The 19,576-nt window shown below is 38.9% G+C and overlaps 1 protein-coding gene across 7 annotated transcripts in view; it reads left to right on the top strand.

Moving 5' to 3' along the window:
• LOC140713755 (regulation of nuclear pre-mRNA domain-containing protein 1A-like) overlaps positions 1 to 19,576 on the top strand; it is a 69,007-nt gene that overhangs the window by 7,273 nt on the left and 42,158 nt on the right. For all 7 annotated transcript variants that reach the window (XR_012095725.1, XM_073024239.1, XM_073024238.1 and 4 more), the window contains exons 2-4: positions 9,069 to 9,198; positions 15,533 to 15,639; positions 15,738 to 15,835. Coding sequence is in view for 6 of the 7 variants with exons in the window: in XM_073024239.1 (XP_072880340.1) it covers positions 9,069 to 9,198; positions 15,533 to 15,639; positions 15,738 to 15,835 (335 nt within the window). In the remaining variant the exon portion in view is untranslated. The remainder of the gene's footprint in view (positions 1 to 9,068; positions 9,199 to 15,532; positions 15,640 to 15,737; positions 15,836 to 19,576) is intronic.

Genomic DNA, 19,576 nt, shown 5'->3' with positions numbered 1-19,576 from the left:
ACTTAAAATATTGAAGTATCAAGGCTGTTAATAAGGTGCTAGAAAATGGTAGTAGTGTAGATAGTTACTTGAGAGTCAACGTGAACGTGGGCCATAGGGCCTGATTGTCTGCTGACTAACTCAATATTATTGATAGCCCAGTCTTATTTTGATGCCATGGATACTGTGCCATTTTACAGTCAAGACTGATTTCACAGAAGACATTGAGTTATTAGTAGAATTGCATTCAAACAGCCTCAGACTTGTGATCCAGGGTATCCTTGTACTGCTAAGCAATAGTTCAACTCTGGCTTATTAAGGAATATAGAATGGCATATTGGGAGCAGTAACATCCATGTGCAAAAATGATTTGTTGTCTGGGGATGCTGTTATGGAGTAGCATGTGCGCATTAAACATTGGAACCAGCATATCTGGAACAACCCCACTGTAAACCATATTCAGATATGAATTTGGTGGACAATTATGCAGCTAAAGGAAATTGACTATCAAGAATAGCCCTGTCCTTGATGCCTAAACATCCTGAATGAAAACACAAGAAAGAATTTGTGTGTTCCAGTCAATCAGAGCAGCCGCTTATTTGGGACACTGTGCTGCTTAATTTGGACAGGAGGCTGTTGTCGAACAGTTTCTAACTAGTGTCAGCCGTGTGAACTTGTGTGGTCGTTAGATTACATCATGCTTAGAGTGAATATTTCGAAGTAGCATCAGTTTCATGTAAAAACACACACAAAATGCTGGTGGAACACAGCAGGCCAGGCAGCATCTATAGGGAGAAGCGCTGTCGACGTTTCGGGCCAAGACCCTTCATCAGGACTAACTGAAAGGAGAGATACTAAGAGATTTAAAAGTAGTGGGGGGAAGGGGGAAATGGGAAATGAAAGAAGACCGGAGGGGGTGGGATGAAGCTAAGAGCTGGAAAGGTGATTGGCGAAAGTGATACAGAGCTGGAGAAGGGAAAGGATCACGGGACGGGAGGCCTCGGGAGAACCCTCCCCCTTTCTTTCTCCCGAGGCCTCCCGTCCCGTGATCCTTTCCCTTCTCCAGCTCTGTATCACTTTCGCCAATCACCTTTCCAGCTCTTAGCTTCATCCCACCCCCTCCGGTCTTCTTTCATTTCCCATTTCCCCCTTCCCCCCACTACTTTTAAATCTCTTAGTATCTCTCCTTTCAGTTAGTCCTGATGAAGGGTCTTGGCCCGAAACGTCGACAGCGCTTCTCCCTATAGATGCTGCCTGGCCTGCTGTGTTCCACCAGCATTTTGTGTGTGTTTGAATTTCCAGCATCTGTAGATTTCCTCATGTTTGCTCAGTTTCATGTGTTTGTGTTCAAAAAGCAGGGATTTTTGTCATTGATACTTGGCGAGAAATAAGTAGGAAGACAACTCAGAACTGTTTTGTGCACTGGTTTCAAGCTTTCAAGTTTGAAGATACCAGAAACGACTAAGAGTGAAAGTCAAATGATTTCGCTGCTTCAGGTTAGGAGCTACAAAGAATTGGAAGGAATCAGAATCAGGTTTAATATCATAGGCATATGTCATGAATTTTTTTAATTTAGCGGCGGTACAATGCAATACATGATAAATTATAATTAAAAATTAATAAATAAAATACAGTAATATATAGTAAACAGTTAAAAATAGTGGTGCAAAAACAAATAATAAAAAAGTGAGGTAGTGTTCATGGGTTCAATGTCAATTTAGGAATCAGATGGCAGAGGGGAAGAAACTGTTCCGGAATTGCTGAGTGGGTGCCTTCAGGCTTCTGTACCTCCTTCCTGGCGGTAACAATGAGAAGGGGCATGTCCTGGGTGATGGGGTCCTGAATAATGAATGCCACCTTTCTGGGGCACTGCTCCTTAATGTCATGGATAATATAGAGGCTAGTACCCAAGATGGATTTGACTAATTTTTACAACTTTCTGTAGCTTCTTTCAACCATGTGCAGTTCCTTCCACAACCCTCCCCCCCCCCCCCAATACCAGTCAATGATTCAGCCAGTCAGAATGCTGTCCACGGTACAACTGTAGACGTTTTCAAGTGTTTTAGGTGACAAACCAAATCTCCTCAAACTCCTAATGAAATATAGCTGCTGTCGTGCCACCTTTATAGCTGATTTGAGAAACTGGGACCAGATTAGATCTTAAGAGATAATGACATCCAGGAACTTGAAATTGCTCACTCTCTCTATTTCTGATCACTCTGAGGATTGATGTGTGTCATCTTACCACTTCTGAAGTCCACAATCAGCTCTTTGGTCTTACTGACATTGAGTATAAAGGTTATCACTCCTGTACACCCTCTCATCTCCATCTGAGATTCTCCCAACAATTAACAAATTTATAGATGGCATTTGAGCTATGCCTAGCACACAGTCATGGGTAGAGAGAGAGTAAAGCAGTGGGCTAAGCACACATCCCTGAGGTATGCCAGTGTTGATCGTCAGCAAGGAGGTGATGTTATTACCAATCTGCACAGATTGTGGTCTTCCAATCCAATTGCAGAGGGAGGTACAGAGGCCCAAGTTCTATGGCTCTTCGATCAGGACTGTAGGAATGATGGTGTTAAACACAAAGCTAGTCAAGGAACAGCATCCTGACATAGGTGTTTGTATTGTCCAGGCTTACTGAAGAGCAATTGAGATCGTGTCTGCCATAGAACTATTGTGGCGATAGACAAATTGCAGTGGGTTCAGGTCCTTACTGAGGGAGGAGTTGATTCTAGCCATGACCAACCTTTCAAAGCATTTCATCTCCATAGATGTGAGTGCTCCTGGATAATAGTCATTAAGACAGCTCACTGCTCTTCTTGGGCACTGGTAATTGTTGCCCTTTTGAAGCAGATGGGAACTTCTGCCTGTAGCAGTGAGAGATTGAAAATCGTCTTGACTGTTAAAATAACAATGAATATTTGGAAAATGCAATCATCAAAAGCATTGTACAAAGGCAGTCCATTATCTGCACTAGGTTTTTGCACTGATTTTGTTCATTTACAGTCAGTCAAAAGTACACAGCCCCATACACTGGGTAAATACCTCCATCGCTAACTATTAGTAACTAATACAGTTTTAGTACTGGGGAGGTATTGATAGTGTTCCAACTTGTTATGTATTTCATGTAAATATATAAATCTGTTACTAAGTTAAGCAGTGGTTTCTCTTTTATACAGTTTTAACTATTTTCATGAAACTTCAGCTAATTGGGCTAAAATATACTGGTCCTGAAGTGTCCCAATTAACTGGAATCCACTGTATATATATATATCCACATGCTGAGTGCATGATCCAATTTGATAATTTTCTATAGTTTAAGTGGCATGAAAAGCAGTTCCTATCTAAGTATTCTATGACAAATAATTCTATTTCAGCTTTTGTTATCAGACTCAAGATAGCGACATAATAGGATGTTCCTTCACTCAAGCTCCATCCATCCTAAACAGCTACCAACACTCATGCACCTGGCTGCAATTGGTACCAGGTACCTAATCTGCAGGTGTAGCTGCATAGTAATTCATAACTAGAAAAGGTGTACATGTATTGAAGCATCAACTTCCTCAGGAAATCTCTGTAAATTGAGTGCTGCAGAGCCATTTTGTAATACTGAACTTGTAAATTAAAGGCACATTAAAAACAATATGCACTCATGATTTCTTAAGGGTGCATTTGTTGAGGATGGACAGATTTTGACTAAAAGTTTAAACTTCGGGCTATTTTCAATATGTTAGAAACAGAATGGAGAACTGCATATTGTGTAAAGAATTAACCCATGCTAGATCAGGTTAATTGTTCTAAATGTGGAAATTAATTTGTTCATTAGCTCAAAAGGCAATACGGATAAGCATCTGAAATGTGCTGCAGAAGTTTTTTAACCTGTAGATGAACTGAAAATGTGCAAAATCTAACCAACTTCAGAGCAATTATAAAGGCAGTCTGTTATTACAAATCTATAACTTGATTTGTACAAAACTTAATTAATTTTAGTTTAATTTGTTTAATTCCTCCTAAGAATATTTAATAAAAATACAAATATTGCTATATTGTATTTACCACTTAGAAGTTGCTCATACTGAGCAAACATGTTAATTTTAACTTTCCAGAGTGCACATTAAATTGACGTAAGTAATACATCTCCTATGCTGTCACTATATCGAAACATTGACTCCTGTAGGTGCATCATTTTCTCCACCTACAGCTTGAAACATGCCACTCAATTCATTGTACCTGCAGTTATTCTGTTAAATGAGTTACCAGTGAATCAGCTTCCACTAGATAATCTCAATACCAGTAACAAATAGAGGACATAATGGAAACACTAAGCAGGGCAGACAGCTGATATGGAGAGTAGTTACCATTTCAGATTGAAGACTTGACTGGAGGCTGAGTTTTTGTTTCATCCTTTGTTGCTGGTTACATTCATTTGACTTTCACACCTCTGGTTGAAGATGATCAAAACTGGTTAACCTTGTTTAATAGAACCCTTCATAAATTTGAACAGCTGTTCTTCTGCTCTGAGGCGAATAATGCTGACTTTTCCCATCTCACCAAGTTACTCAGTTTCTTCAGCCATCTTAGTTAATCTAGTCTGCAGCTTTCTAAGGCCTTGATGTTTTTTTCCTAAAATGTGTTGAGAATTTAACTCAGTAATTTACTGAGTTTTGTTTTAAATAAAGTTTTATCTTAATATGCTTTTGTTTCAATGCCTCTGTTTATAATTCCCAGGATTTAACTTGCGTAGCGTGACACAAGTGAATAGGTTGCTTTAATTTTGGATGTTTTATTACGAGATTTTCTTAACCTTGTAATTTTCATATGCAGGAAAGCAGCACTGAGTGTTAGAGTTCTAGGTATTGTTAGAACAAATTAAGGTAGTTACAGTATGGAGTGTACTGAATGTGAAGTTTGAATTACGGACAAGTGTGAGTTTACATGTAAAGCAAAACAAAGCAGCTGATAGTTGATTGGTTGCTATTGATATCAAATACATATTGACATTGTCAATAACATGATATTTGAATAAATGGTTCAAAGATTGGTGTGGAAGAAAGATCAATTATGGAAGTGAAGGGATTCATCTTATGGGCACGGGCACCAATATTAGGAACAACTGTTTTATGTTTCAGGTTTTGTTTAATCAAGCTGGCATCTGTCTGTAAGCAGTTTGAATAAGTATAGAGGTTAGTTTTTAACTAAAATAGTTAAGGAGTTAAGCTGAGTGGACATTTGTGAAGGTAAAGAAAATGACTGGAATAGTCCCTGGTTACCATTACCAATTTCACTACAGTAAAAAAATGTAGTATAGTAAATGCCTCCAATTGAGTCAGGGCAGGGGGAAATGGCGAAAAAGACAAAATCCTGAAAAGAGAACTCAGCGAGTCAAGCAGCATCTGTGGAAAGAGAATCAGTTCCAGGCTGAAGACCAACAAAAGTGAGGAAGTTAGTAAAGACAATGGATAAAAGCAGGATTTTAACCTACCTGCCTACTACAAATGAGAAAACCTGCAGATGCTAGAAATCCAAGCAACGCACACAATATGCAAGAGAAACTCAGCAGGCCAGGCACCATCTATGGCAGAGAGTGCAGTTGAGGTTTCGGGTCGAGGCCGTTCATCAAGTCTGCTGAGTTCCTCCAGCATTCTCTGTGTGTTACCTGCTTATTTAATGGTTACAACTCTTCACCATGTAATTGAGTGAAGGGATGCGGCCATTAAATAGTTAAGTAAATTAAAATTGAAGTTTCATTATCTGAAGCCCACGATATTGATGACTTAATAGACAAGAATATTATTGCAGAGATTATGTGGAAGTAAGTATTCTGAGAGACTTTTTCAGGAAAATGCAATTGAATGGAAAAGGGTACCCCAATAAAGAATGGTATAAAGACAATTGAAGTCTCAGATGAAATCTTAATGAGCAAAGAGCAGAAAACATTGGTGAGAGACTGCAACTCTCCACAAATTTATGATAATATAAATTAGAGGCTTGTGTAATAGTAGACTTTAATCTACAAATATACTGATCAAATTGGGTTAGAGTAATTGTGAAGGAGATATTACTAGTGAACAAAAATTATTTTCTAGGTCTAAATACGGTGGAACCGCTGAAGGGATAAGTTATTTTTAATTTGTTTTTGTACAGTGTAAATGTTAATAATTGTATAGTTTATATTGTTGGGTAGTTAGAGGTCTTTAGGGAAGAATAATCATTTACGAAGAATTTACATAAAAGAGATCGTTTGTTAGTTCCATCTGAAACCCGGGTTTGGAATGTAATAGCAAACAATTAAGGTATAAAGTACATGATGTCTGTGGGAGATAGAGAAAATTGCATTAAAAGATACAACAGTGAACAAATCAGTAGCTAAAGTTGAAAGAATAAGTAGTTTACAACCAGCATATGTGCACTTAATATGTCAAATCTCAAGAGTAAAGTGAACTAATGGTAACTAACAAAACTATGTTGTATTATAGGAAAAGGCTGTTGTGTGAAAAAACTACACACATTGAGAATTGTGAAAATACCAGAATTCAACATAACAGCTCCAAGATGTTAAGGAAAGTGGAATATGAGAATAATCAGAAACAAAAGTATTACAAAGGCTTGGAGGAAATGATTGACAGAAATCTTTAAGTTGCCCTTTGTAGACTGATTCAAAAGAAATTGGAAAATGCCATCAAAATTGAATGAAGAAGGCACAAGCAAACAAGCTAATGGAACATAATTGAAAAGTTACCATAAAGGAGTAAATGTCACTGAAAGTTGATAAATACTTGGGTTAACGCAAAGTTTTGAAAGAAATTGCTATGGAAATGGTTATCTTTCAAAATCCAATTAGTTCTAGACCAGATCTCCTATTTAAAAAGGAGCAAAAGTATATAAATATATTTACTTCAAAGAACAGAAACTAAGAAGTGACTGACTAGTTGGTCTCGTATGAGAAGTAGAGGAAATGCTAGAGTTATTTATTAAGGAAGTGCTGACTGAGAACTTAAATTGTATTTAAAGGAATAGGTGAGTGTAAAGCAGATGTTGTGTTTCTGGACTTTGGTAGGCCCTCGATAAAATGCTGCTGAGGTTATTAAGCCAAAGTAGAGCATTCATGATTGTGAGTAATATAATGGCATGGAATTGGTTAACAGAAACAAGAGTGAAAATGAATTTTTAAGTCCAGGTTGCATGACTGTGCTTCTCCAGGTATCAGCACTGGTGTTTCAGCTACTCATAATCTTCATCAGTTTTTTGGTCAAGGATAGTTTAATGTATCCAGATTGTTAAAGGTGCATAGCTGATGTCTCTATGGCTTATGAGCAGGATATAATTTAATGTTGAAAAATACAAGTTTATCACTGAGGCACAATTACAGAGTATCTCCTATTTGGTGAGAAATTAAAAGCTTTTAGTGTCCTAAAGGACCTGAGTAACCTTGTTTTTTTTTAAAAAGACTGGAAGAGCAGGAAGAACAAGCATTCAGGAAGATAAACTGTTGGGTTTTTTATTTCAGGAAGGTTTGAATGCTAGAGTTAAGGTTTCATTTCTGTTGGGCCTAAGTAAAAAGCACTAGCTGGAAAAGACTCTGATCCTGGTCACCATATCAAAGGAAGGATGTAGTTGTGATCAGCAATGCTCCAAGGGTTCAGTAGATTAATTCCAAGTCCATCAGGGAGGAAGTGTTTGGAAACAGAATGTGTCTCGAGAGAAAGTGTCTGTTGTTCAGCAGATGAGAAGAAATATCTTTGCTAAGCAAATAACGAATATTTGGAGTTCTCTAAATGAGACAGTTTCTCTGGTTGAATATAGTCAGTATAGAAATTGAAAGTTATGTTTAGATTCATATTTAGGAATGTGGACAGTGCAGGAATGTTGTGCTCTGCTCGACCATCAGCCATGATCTTACTTAATGGTAGAGCCTGACTGCTTTTCACTATTTCTTGTGTTGACCCCCCATGATCAAAAAATCGTAAATGTGAACTCGTGGTATTTTTGTTGTTGTCTCTTTAAAATTATACCCGTTAATTTTTCTTTCATTCTTTGCAAATGTGTTGCTCCACACTTTACCATTAAATTCCATCTGCCATATGTCTGCTCATTTCATCAGTCTGGCTGTTAGTCTGTTAATTTCCTTACTGCCTACTATATTTCAAAGTTTAATTTATAGGTTTTTAAAAATTGCCAAGTATGCCAATATGTTCTTGATTTTTATTTGAGGCATGTCTAAGTGCTTCCTTAAGGTCGTCATCGCTGGGGAGAGATCATGGGATAAGTTCCCACTACCTATTAAATGCTTTTGATGGCATGCATTTCAAATAGCCTCTGATAATAACCAAGTCATACTTGGCTTAGCTACTAAGACCAGCTGAACCATCTCTACTGATAGAAGGGACAAAGGCAGGTTATGGTGGTTTAAAGCCAGTCGCTTTGGGTAGTTGGGGTTTGTCAGCTGTGGTTGGCAGCTCATCTAGGAGAAGGAAAACTCTGAGCTCAAACTGTCACTGCCTTGTATACCCACTCATGAGGAAAGCTTCAGGAGGAAGCCCTGAGGGAAAATTCTGGAGCTGAAGTCCCTAAGTTCAGTGCTGACTGGTATCTGTATTGCCACTGGTGCAAATTGTATCGGTCTCTGCTGTTCCTTTGTATTCATCAGCTGTGAGGAGAGGGGACACCTGTTGCACGGGCAACAGCTTACACTCCATATCATACTGCTTCTGGGTTCTATATCATGTAGACTAGGACGCAATATCCATGGTCTACTCCAACCAACGGGAGACCTCATAAGCGCTACCTATGTGAAAGGGTCAGGAGACAATACTTCCCTCCATTCTGGGAAAACATCATTCACCATAATGGCCCTGGTTTCCAGCTGGTAGCCAAATTTATTTCAGGCTCTTATTGCTCTGTATGCTGTTTCACTACAATTCTAAACAGATTAAAACACTAAATGCAAAAGAATATGTTTAATTATTGTTGCAGTTTGTGCACTTTTGTGTTAGTGTTGATTCATTTTGATAACTGGCAAAAAAAAGCCAGCATAATTGATTGTTAGAACTTATATTCTTTTATCAATTTCTTTTTGTCTACAGCTAAACCAAGTAGAAAACTGACTTTCCTTTATCTGGCAAATGATGTGATCCAGAATAGCAAGAAAAAGGGGCCAGAATTTACCAAGGACTTTGCGCCAGTTTTGTTGGATGCATTTTCACATGTTTCAAGGTACACTGTGTTCATTAAAAATGTGACTGATTTACACTTGCCATATTTACATTGTAAATTCTGGAATTTTTTTAATAATAGAAATGTAAGATTTATAGCTTTTATTGAATTGAGCTGCCCTCTTTTTCCCTTTGTATAATAACTGATGTAATCTCTTAAGGACCTTTTTGTGATTTCATTCTCTCAAATGCACTTTAAACATAAATATTGTGAAGTAATGGGCATCTTAATTGAATGTTATAACCTAAGTTATATTTGGGAAATGCCTGCTGAAATTCAATTGCCCACTCTAAATTTCAGTTCAGAATTTTGCCTTGTATTGGAAAGCATTTTATTTAATGTTTTGAGGTAAGTATAGGCTCTTTCACTTGTACATAATCATAAACAAATTTATTTTATTTTCTTACCCTAGAGTTCCACTACATTGTTGTCCAAGGCATCCTGTGCTGTTAAGTACATATCCTTCCCAGCTAATTAACCATAGTACTCTTGGATGGGTACAAAGTATGTGTGTAGAATTCTGGAATATTGATGCTGTTTGGTTCAGCCTCTCACATCATTCTTCCACTTTTTAGCTCCAATGAGCAGTGCAATCCTGATTGCCTTTTTTGGCACTGTTAAACCTCACTGGAACATGCACCAATTGGGAGAGAGGAAAGATGGGACATGGGAATTAGAGTTAAGGGAGATGAATAATCATGCCATGATCATTGAACTAATACACAACTCTGCACTAAATACAGTGAAATGACAGTAAAGGTGAACTAATCGAGACAAAAGAAATGCACCACTCCTTCAGGTTATAGTTTTAAGAATATAAAGTGGTACCATTCTATATCTAAAGTTACCTCAAAAGAAAATCCAATTGCCTGAAAGACAACATTCTCTTTCCATCACCATCCACCCATCACTGCTTCCAATCATAAAGATCATCCGACGTCGAGAGCCCAGTATTAAGGAGACTTGACCAGTGCTGTAGCAGCAAAGAGCCAGGTAAGTGTTAATTCAGTTCCTAGTAGTCAAAGGAATCAAACCAAAGCTGACCCACCAATTCATACAGAAGAACGCAAAAGAAAACATTTTAGTCAAATAAAAGAAGAATGTCATATATTTTGCATACAGGCAGCCCAGGGTTATGAATGCCTAATTTAAGAAAATCCCTTGCATGCCTTAGTCATAGAGAAGTAGAGCACAGAAACAGGCCTTTTGGCCCATCTAGTCCATGTTGAAATCATTGACCTGCACCAGGACCAAATTTGCCAAAAGCTTTCTTTACAACCTTATCTACCTGTGATGCCACTTTCAATGAATTCTTTGTTCTACTACACTGCTCAGTACCCTACCATTCACAGTGTAAGACCTACCCTTGTTGATCCTACTAAACTGCTAAACCTCGCACTTGTCTGCATTAAATTCCATCTGTTTTTTTTCCAGCGCAGATCTCTCTGCAAGCCATGATAACTTTCCTCACTGTCTACTGCATCCCAATCTAAGTATCATCTGCAAATTGGCTGATCCAATTGACCACATTATCATCCAGATCACTGATATAGATGTACCCCCCTGGGTCACCTCAGGCTCGCTCAGCTCGTTCTCGTCTAGGGGGTGCAGCCTTCGGCCCCACCAAACTGGGTAATCAGCTTGTGTGGATGCTGTGTGATGTCCCCGCCTCGCCAAAAAAACAGACAGGACACCATATGTGATTAAATGATTACAATTAATAAAGACAATTTATAACTAAGTGATTAATAACGATACAATATATATGAAGGAAAAGAAAATAAAGAAAAGGCGCCAAACTTATCAAAGTCCAAACCACATCGTGCACAACCGTTGGAGCACAATTACTGAAGTCTTCTGGCCATCATTCAATCCCCTCCAAAATCCTCAACTCGCAGCTCAGGACCACCCGAAGTGGTCAACCAAGCACATCTATCTTCGTCTCCTTTCCTCAGGGTACCTCCTGGCCTCAGACCCCTGCTTGGGGTCCGTTCCTCACCCAGTTTACAGCATCACGTCCTCTCTCTCACCCCCTCACCCCGATCTCCCCAAAAGCCCGCCAACAATAGCTTACAGACTCAGAAGAAAGAACAACATTAATCCCAATTGGTTTACAAAGGAATACAATTCTCATTATCAGTAAATTTTAGCCCAAGCAAGCTTCCAGCACACTCTCGCAACAAAGAAGCATTCCTACTTTTAACAAATCCAAGAAGCCATTTTGATTAACATATGCAGTAACAAAGAAAAAGAAGAAACCTCCTTTACACAGAAGACAAACAACAGCAGGATCCAGCACTGATCTCTGGGGCACACTACTGACTTCCAGTCAGAGAGGCAGCCCTCTACTACCACTGTCTGGCTTCTCCTGCAAAGCCAACGCCTAACCCAATTTACTACCAGTTCACTCCCATAATATTAAATTCAAAAGTCAAATATGCATATAATCATTCCTTTAAATGATAGAACCAGTTTCCTTGATCTCTCCACTTATAGTACTTGTTCTTTCTAATAAGTGATAGATGATTTTGATGCTATTTATGAAGAATGGTTACCATATCAAGGGAATTATGTGTATTTTATGACTTACGGACAAAACCAACTGCATACATTTGTGTAATCTGAATATAATCATTACCTGGGGATGGCACCAACTCTCAATTAGACTTCACAGCTACACTCATCTGCAATAGCATGCCCACCCTCGGCATTTGCTTCCAGCTTATTCAGTGTGTGAAATCAATGACTAAAGTCAGTTCATTTTGGACATCTACCCATTTTGCCTCTTGCTGTGCTCATCAGAGAACAGCAGAGAAATGATTGGCTAAGCTGAGGGGTCAGATGTGCTTGCCACCTGACATAGCATCTGCCCTCTATGGAAGAGTGAGAGGTAGTTTAGCATTAAATGTATTTTAATTAGGTGTAACTTTTTATTGAATCCAATTGAACAGTTTCAGTGTTCCTTGTAGACTTGGCTGCCAGGGCCTTCTAGCAGCTTTGAGGTCCAACTATTGCAAACTGGTGAAATGTGCTGCACAGAACACGCTGTGCATTTCAGTTATGGTGGTCAATTTAGTCAGTCAGCAGTTTCCTAAACTTGCTAGGATAGGTGGATGCTATTGATGAGAATGTCTGTAGAGAACGGAACCATGTGCCAGTTACCAATAAATATCTGTTACAAGCTATTTCTGGGGAATCCTCTAAATTAATGAAATCTGCAGTAAAGCTCTAATAATCTTGCTTTCCAGTTGCTCAGAAATCCTAATAATACAGCCAGGACTGCAGTTCCCACACTTCCTTGAAACTTCTGGGGGCCCCAATTTCCACACTCCAGTTCACTAGAAAATTTATTATTCTCCCGTGTGACATCTAAAACTTTGAATTAAATGTGCATTGCATTATTGAGAGATCTGATCAAGAAAACCTGGTAATTCAATACTAGTCCCAAGTGTGCTAAGTTAAGAGTTTTACAGTACAAAGCTTGATACTTGTCATGTTGATCATAAAATATTGCAAGTTCCTGTTGTGCAGTATGGCATCTTATCCAGCTCTCCTTTGTCACCAAGTCTTGGTATTACGCCTAGCTTTCTTATTATACCTCTACACTTAATGCACTGATGAGAAATAAGATTGTACAGTTACAAGAAGTTTGTGAATCCTTTGCATTTACCTGGTTTTCTGCATTAATTACTCATAAAATGTGGTTTGATCTTCCTCACAATAGTAGACAAACACAATCTGCCTAAACTAACAGCACACCAATAATTGTACTTTTCATGTCTTTATTGAACACATTGTTTAATCATTCACAGTTCAAGTATGTGAACCCTTGTTGTATGTAGAAGCTCCTTTAGCAGCAGTAACCTCCACCAAATGTTTCCTCTAGCTGCTGGTCAGATTTGCACAACAGTGAGGAGGAAGTTCAGACCATTCCTCCATACAAAACTATTACAGTTGATCAATATTTCTGGTTTACCTTGCATGAACAGCCCTCTTCAGGTCATGCGGCAGCTTCTCGATTAGGTTAAGGTCTGGTCTGACTGGCCATTCCAAAACACAAATCTTTTTAAACTTTTATTGATTTACTCTTGTATTTCAGATCATTGTCTTGTTGCATCATCCAACTTCTGTTAAGCTTCAGGTGACAGATTGCTACCCTGACTTTTCCCGTAAAATGTCATGATACAATTTTGAGTTCATTGTTCCCTCAACGGTTGCAAGCTGTCCAGGTCCTGAGGCAGCAAAACAGCCTCAAACCATAATGCTCTTTCCACCATGCTTCATAGTTGGGATGAGGTTTAGGTGTTGACGTGCAGTGCCTTTTTTCTCCAAACATGGCAGTGTGCATTTCTGCCAAATAGTTCAATTTTTGTCTCATCTGTAAACATAGCATTGTCCCAGAAGTGCTGTGGAACATCCAGGTGGTCTTTTGCAAACTTGAGAGGTGCAGTAATGGTTTTTTTTTTTTGGAGGGCAGTGGTTTCCTCCGTGGTATCCTTCCATGAACGCCATTCTTGTTCAGTGTTTTTCTTGTAGTGGGCACATGTTAAAGTCTCTGTTCAAGTTCTAAAGATTTCTGCAGGTCTTTTGCTTTTATACTTAGCTTTTTTTCCATCTCCTTCAGCATTGCACATTGTACTCTTGGTGTAATCTTTGCAAGATGCCCACTCCTAGGGAAAGTAGTAACACCACTAAATTTCCTCGGTTTGTAAACAATTTCTCTACTGCAGATTAATGAACACATTGGTCTTTAGGAATGCTTTTTATGCCTTTTCCAGCTTCATGCATCTCTACAGTCCTTCTAAGGTCCTCTGAAAATGGTGGACATAAATAGCCAGTAACATTATTTTGTGTGTCTTTTTTAAATAGGGCAGGGCACCTCTACAACACAAACCTCCAATCTCATCTCATTGATTGGAGCACCTGACTCCAAATAGCTTTTGTAGAAGGCATTACCCCTGATGTTTTGAACCTAGACTAAGATTGTTTAAATGCTTTACTCAGTATTGATGAAGTTGTACAATTGTTTGTGTTATTAGTTTGGGCAGATTGTGTTTGTCCATTATTGTGACTTGGATGAAGATCAGACCACATTTTATAAGTAATTAATGTAGGTTATTGCAAAGAATTCACCAACTTTTTCTTGCAACTGTATGTTTATTCCACTGCAAGAACAAGACCATAAGACATAGGTGCCCATTAAGCCACTCAGCCCATTGAGTCTACTTCACAACTGGATTATTATTCCCTCTCAACCCCAACCCCATTCACTACTTTTTCCACATAACCTTCGATGCCTTTATTAATGAAGAACCACTCTACATATTCCCAGTGACTTGTCCTCCTCAGCCATTTATGGCTATGAATTCCACATCTTCACCACTCTGGCTAAAGAAATTTTTCCTCATCTGTGTTATAAGGGACATCCTTAATTCTGAGGCTGTGCCCTCCTGTCCTAGGTTAACCACTGCTGAAATGGCTATCTCCACTCTCTCAAGGCCTTTGGATATTTGGTGGCTTTCAGTAAGATTCACCGCCCCCCCCCCCCCCCACACCATCCTACGAAACTCCAGTAAGTAAAGGCCAGAGCCATCAATGCTGCAAGTACCTTCTGAAAAAAGCATTCTTGAATTGTAAGCAAACAGATTGCAATTTTCTGTACTGTGGTTAAATACAGCCCCACCCTCAACAAGGTGTAGAGCAATGAGTCTACATCTGGAAATGAATAAATAACACAACGGTGGCTTCAAAACATTCAAATGTTCCTTATAGCTAGTAAAATACTTTTGAATTGTGGTTCTTCAAGGTTCATTCAATGCAACAGTCTGCTCAGTACAACTTACCCATATCCATAAATAGTTACAATTCTAACCGGCAGATCTAAAACTTCCTCTCATCTCTTTTGCATTCTCACTACTAACCAGAACCAAGCAAACCTTCGCTCATGTAGAGATTGCAAAGTCCACGTAAACTATGCATGATATATTGGTGTAAAACGTGTGACTTGTTTCTGTATGAACATAATTGTACATTATCTTTATAAAATCACTCAATGTGGGAGTCATTTGTATTTGTATATTCTGAATAAAATGATCATTGACATTTTAATTGTTTTCTAATGAAAACAAAGAAAAAATTTGCTTAATTTAAACACCAAGTCTACAGACTACTTTAACAGTCCACAATTGAAATAGCACTATTACTATTTGAATTCCAAATTTGGTCATATCCTTTGAAATGGGCACGTTGAAGGGTATTTTGGTAAAATAGACATAGATTGGCATCCTTGGGATTAAGTTTACTCTAATTTATCATTTCTTTTCTTGCTTGACAGTGAATCTGATGAGAATTGCAAGAAGCACTTGGAAAGAGTATTAGCAATTTGGCAAGAGAGGATGGTTTATGAGAACAATTTTATTGACCAACTTAAGCAGATTCTTTGTACGTATAAATACATAGCACCATTGGCCATCAAGATCAACTGTGTTTTATTAACTCGGTGTTTATTAAGTATTATTTTTCTTTTGCTAACTATTAAGCAACAGACAAAAAGGCCAAGAAACGTACCTATGAACAAATACAGGAGGAAGAAGATGATGACTATCTTTCTAACAGTACACCTAAAGAACCACCAGAGGTAATAAACATTTTAAGAAAGAATAAAATATCCATTAGACAAATTACGTGCAGTTATGGATACCTGATTTAAAAAGTTCAAAGTAGGTTTCATCTGAACTCAAGTTAAATGCTGCAGTCATTCTTGCAAATGGACTAGACCAATTTAAGTTGAAGTAATTCATTTGTTACTTTGGAGGTTTTATTGTTTTGAGTTTGTTTCGCTGTAAGCTGTGGATGCTGGTGAAGATGCTTTTTGTATCGTTGCAGGATGACTTCCTCGCAGGAGAGGGTTGCCAGTTGTGATGTCATGACTAGAGGTTTGTCATAAAATAATTTACTGGTCGTCATTAGGAAATTCTGTGTCCAACAGTACCTGGATTAAATAAGTGAACTAATATTTATCGGGCAACTGAACTTTTTTAGGAGATTTTCATTTGAGGGTTTACTTCTGTAATGGTTTGCCCGTACTAGGTAGTTAGGCCATAGCTTAGTACTGCATATAATTCTGGTAACCTCATTACAGAAAAGATCAGTTTTCACTGGAGAAGATACCGAAGAGATTTAAGAGAAAGCAGTAGGATTGAGTAAGGATATCAAAATGAAAGCAATTGTTTTTGTTTAAAATTGGAACTTCTTTGAATACTAGTGAAATGGGATCCCAAAAGTGGCATCAGAGTTTAAATTATTACGGCATCAGAGAGGACCTGTGAGGAGTACTTTCATCGAGCTGCCAAAATTAAGTGCTTTTAACTCCATAATGATAGAGGGCAATTAAGTTGGAGTACAGATATTATTCTGTGCATTTGTGATGGAAACTTGAGATGAGAGTTAATGAAATCCCATCTTAGACCTTGGATGATAAATTGGTGATTGTTAATAAATGTGTTTGGGGAGAGGAATTGTGGGGCAAAGTGGTGGTGGTAATGAGGAATGGTTTTGTTCCTGAATAGAAAGTGAGGATGAGAAAGCAATCAATTGCTTATAATAGTTTATATGGTTCCTAACAGCAGAAATACAGTTACAGAGAAAACTAATCAAGAAATAAGAATTGTAGCGAAGGTGAACCAATAATTATGATGGACCTTAAATTTCATATAAAACTGGGAAAATTATGTTGGAAAAAGTAGTTTGAGAACCAGTTTGTCGTTCATTTGAAGCAATTTTCTGAACAAAGTGCCTTGGGATCAACTGGGGAACAGGCTATCTTAGGAATCAAAGGATATAAGTTAAAGGGAGGTATAGTTAGGATCGACTGAACAACAACACAAGTATGTGCCTTTCTGTTGCTATTATTATGTTCTCCAAAGCCCTGCAATGCAGCAGAGCTAAATATCACAGCCTTGCTTTGATAGTTTGATTAGTCTATTTCCAAACATGCTGCTGATGTTTGCTTTAAGTAGTGAAGCATGATCATCTGTTCTTCAATGGGTGTGTTTTTATGTATTTTGAAAATTATCCAGAGCTTGTGCAATTTATTGAAAACTGTTACAATGATAACTAGTTTTTGGTTGATTGATGAAAAGTTTGTAACAATTCTTGTGGGGGGTGGGGGAAAATGCAGATAGTTCATTGAATTTGTCTTTAGCTTGTCTTGGCTAGAACACTGCAAGTTGCTGGAGGCATTCTTGACTGGGGCCAAGCAATATTCTTATTGCAGTTTACTTGATAGTAGCAGCAGCATCTCCAGCTCCAATCAATGGTGACATTTCTTGTTCTTTTCATCTATGATCGAAAAACACAGCTGATCATAAAGAACTGTAAAAGCTGCAAGTCTATCTTGCCAGTGAGCGGAATGACGAGCATGTTGTGCAGTTACGGTGTAACACATGATGCAGGCTCTTGCTCTGATCTGCAGCTACTCAGGGAAGTGAATGTCAGAAGCGGTATGCAAGAGCACAGAAGTGCTGTATTTGAGCAAGATTTAAAGCGGTTCCCTGCAGGCCCACATTCCCGACAATTCTATTCACTAACATCTGATCACGTGAAAATAAAATGAATTACCTGCACCTGTGTCTGAACCAGCAGGAGATGAAGGACTGCTCCACACTCATCCTGACAGAAACGTGGCTCCAAAGTCGAAAGTCAATTTATTATGAAAGTACTTGTATGTCATCATATACAACCCTGACATTTATTTTCCTGTTGACATACACAGAAAATGTAGGAAACATAATAGAATCAATAAAAGACCTCCCCCAACAAGATGAACAAGCAACCAATGTGCAAAAGACAAAATGCAAATTTTAAAAAATAACAAATAAATATTGAGAACCTGAGATGGAGTCCTCACAGTGAGTCCACATGGGGATGGTTCAGTGATGGAGTGAGTTTACTTATTCCCTTTGGTTCAAGAGCCTGATGATGAAGGGGTAATAACTTTTCCTGAGGCTGGTGGTGTGGGTTCTAAGACTACAGTACCACCTGGCAGCAGCAAGAAGTGAGCATAACCTGTATGGTGGGAGGGTGGAGGTCCTTGATAGATGCTGCTTTCCTGTGACAGCACTCCAGATAGATGTGCCCAGTAGTGGGGAGGGCTTTACCAGTGATAGACTGGGCCAAATTCACTACTTCAGTTCAAGGGCACTGGTGTTTCCATAGCAGGCCATAATGCAGCCAGTCAATATACTCTCCACCACACATCTATAGAAGTTTGTCAAAGTTTTAAATAGCATGCCAAAACTTCGCAAACTTAAGAAAAACTGCATTCCAGAACCGGCCATCCAGCTAGAAGGCCTAATCTTCTTTCAGCTAGGCAGGAATGTTGTGACCTCTGGGAAGACCTGCGCTGGAGGTCTGTGTGTCTGTCAGTAAAAACTGGTGTGTGAATATCTCAGTAGAACTGACCCACTTAACACCACAGATGGTCTTTAATGGTGAAGTGCAGCCCCAAGGGAGTTCACTGCCATTGTGACTTGTTACAATTCATATCTGCTGCTGGGAAAGTGCTGCAGGCATCTCTATCATGCCATCTGCAACCTCGAAGCGACTTACCTCGATGGTGTTATCATTGTTGATGATTACTTCAGTTCTGCCAAAGTTCTACCAGCATGTCAACATTGCATCCAGAGGATAGAATATTAGATCTGGTTTATACTGATGTTCATGGAGCCTTCAAGGTGACCTCACTACGAATACTAGACCACATATCCATTTTACTAATCCCTGCATATAGACCATTGGTTAAATGAGGCAAACCAGTTCTTTGAGAGATCAGGACCCGACTCAAAGTTGCCACATCAGTGCTGTTTTGAAAGTGCAGACTGGGGCATGTGCCAGAAGGCATAAGAAAATGCGTTGAGATTACTGTGATTAAACACAACACTGCCAGGGTAAACCTGAAACCATGGCTTGCTGCAGAAGTTCATGCACTGCTTAAGGGTTGGGGGATAGACTGACTCTAAGGTCAGCAAGAACCATCAGGAACTAGGAACATAATGCAGATAGCAGGGTATGCAAACCATAACACGATTGCAAGTCCACCTTGCCACATTGATGACAATCTTGCCTCCTTTCCTGATAAGCTGAATGCCTTCTATGCACAATTTGACACAACGTGACATCGAGGGAAAACCCCCTCTGCCCCCTGAGGATCAGCACACTGTCTGGCACAGCTAATGTAAGGAGGATTTTGGCTTGTGGGGTGAGACAGAATCCCCGGTCAAATGCTGAGGGTTTGTGCGGCCCAACTAACAGAGGTTTAATGGACATCATTCCAATGCTCAAAAGAGCAGTGGTAACTGGTCTAAATAATTAACGCCCA

Source organism: Hemitrygon akajei, chromosome 20, assembly GCF_048418815.1.
Source record: "Hemitrygon akajei chromosome 20, sHemAka1.3, whole genome shotgun sequence".
Classification (NCBI taxonomy): domain Eukaryota; kingdom Metazoa; phylum Chordata; class Chondrichthyes; order Myliobatiformes; family Dasyatidae; genus Hemitrygon; species Hemitrygon akajei.
This window is presented reverse-complemented; position numbering and strand designations above follow the sequence as displayed.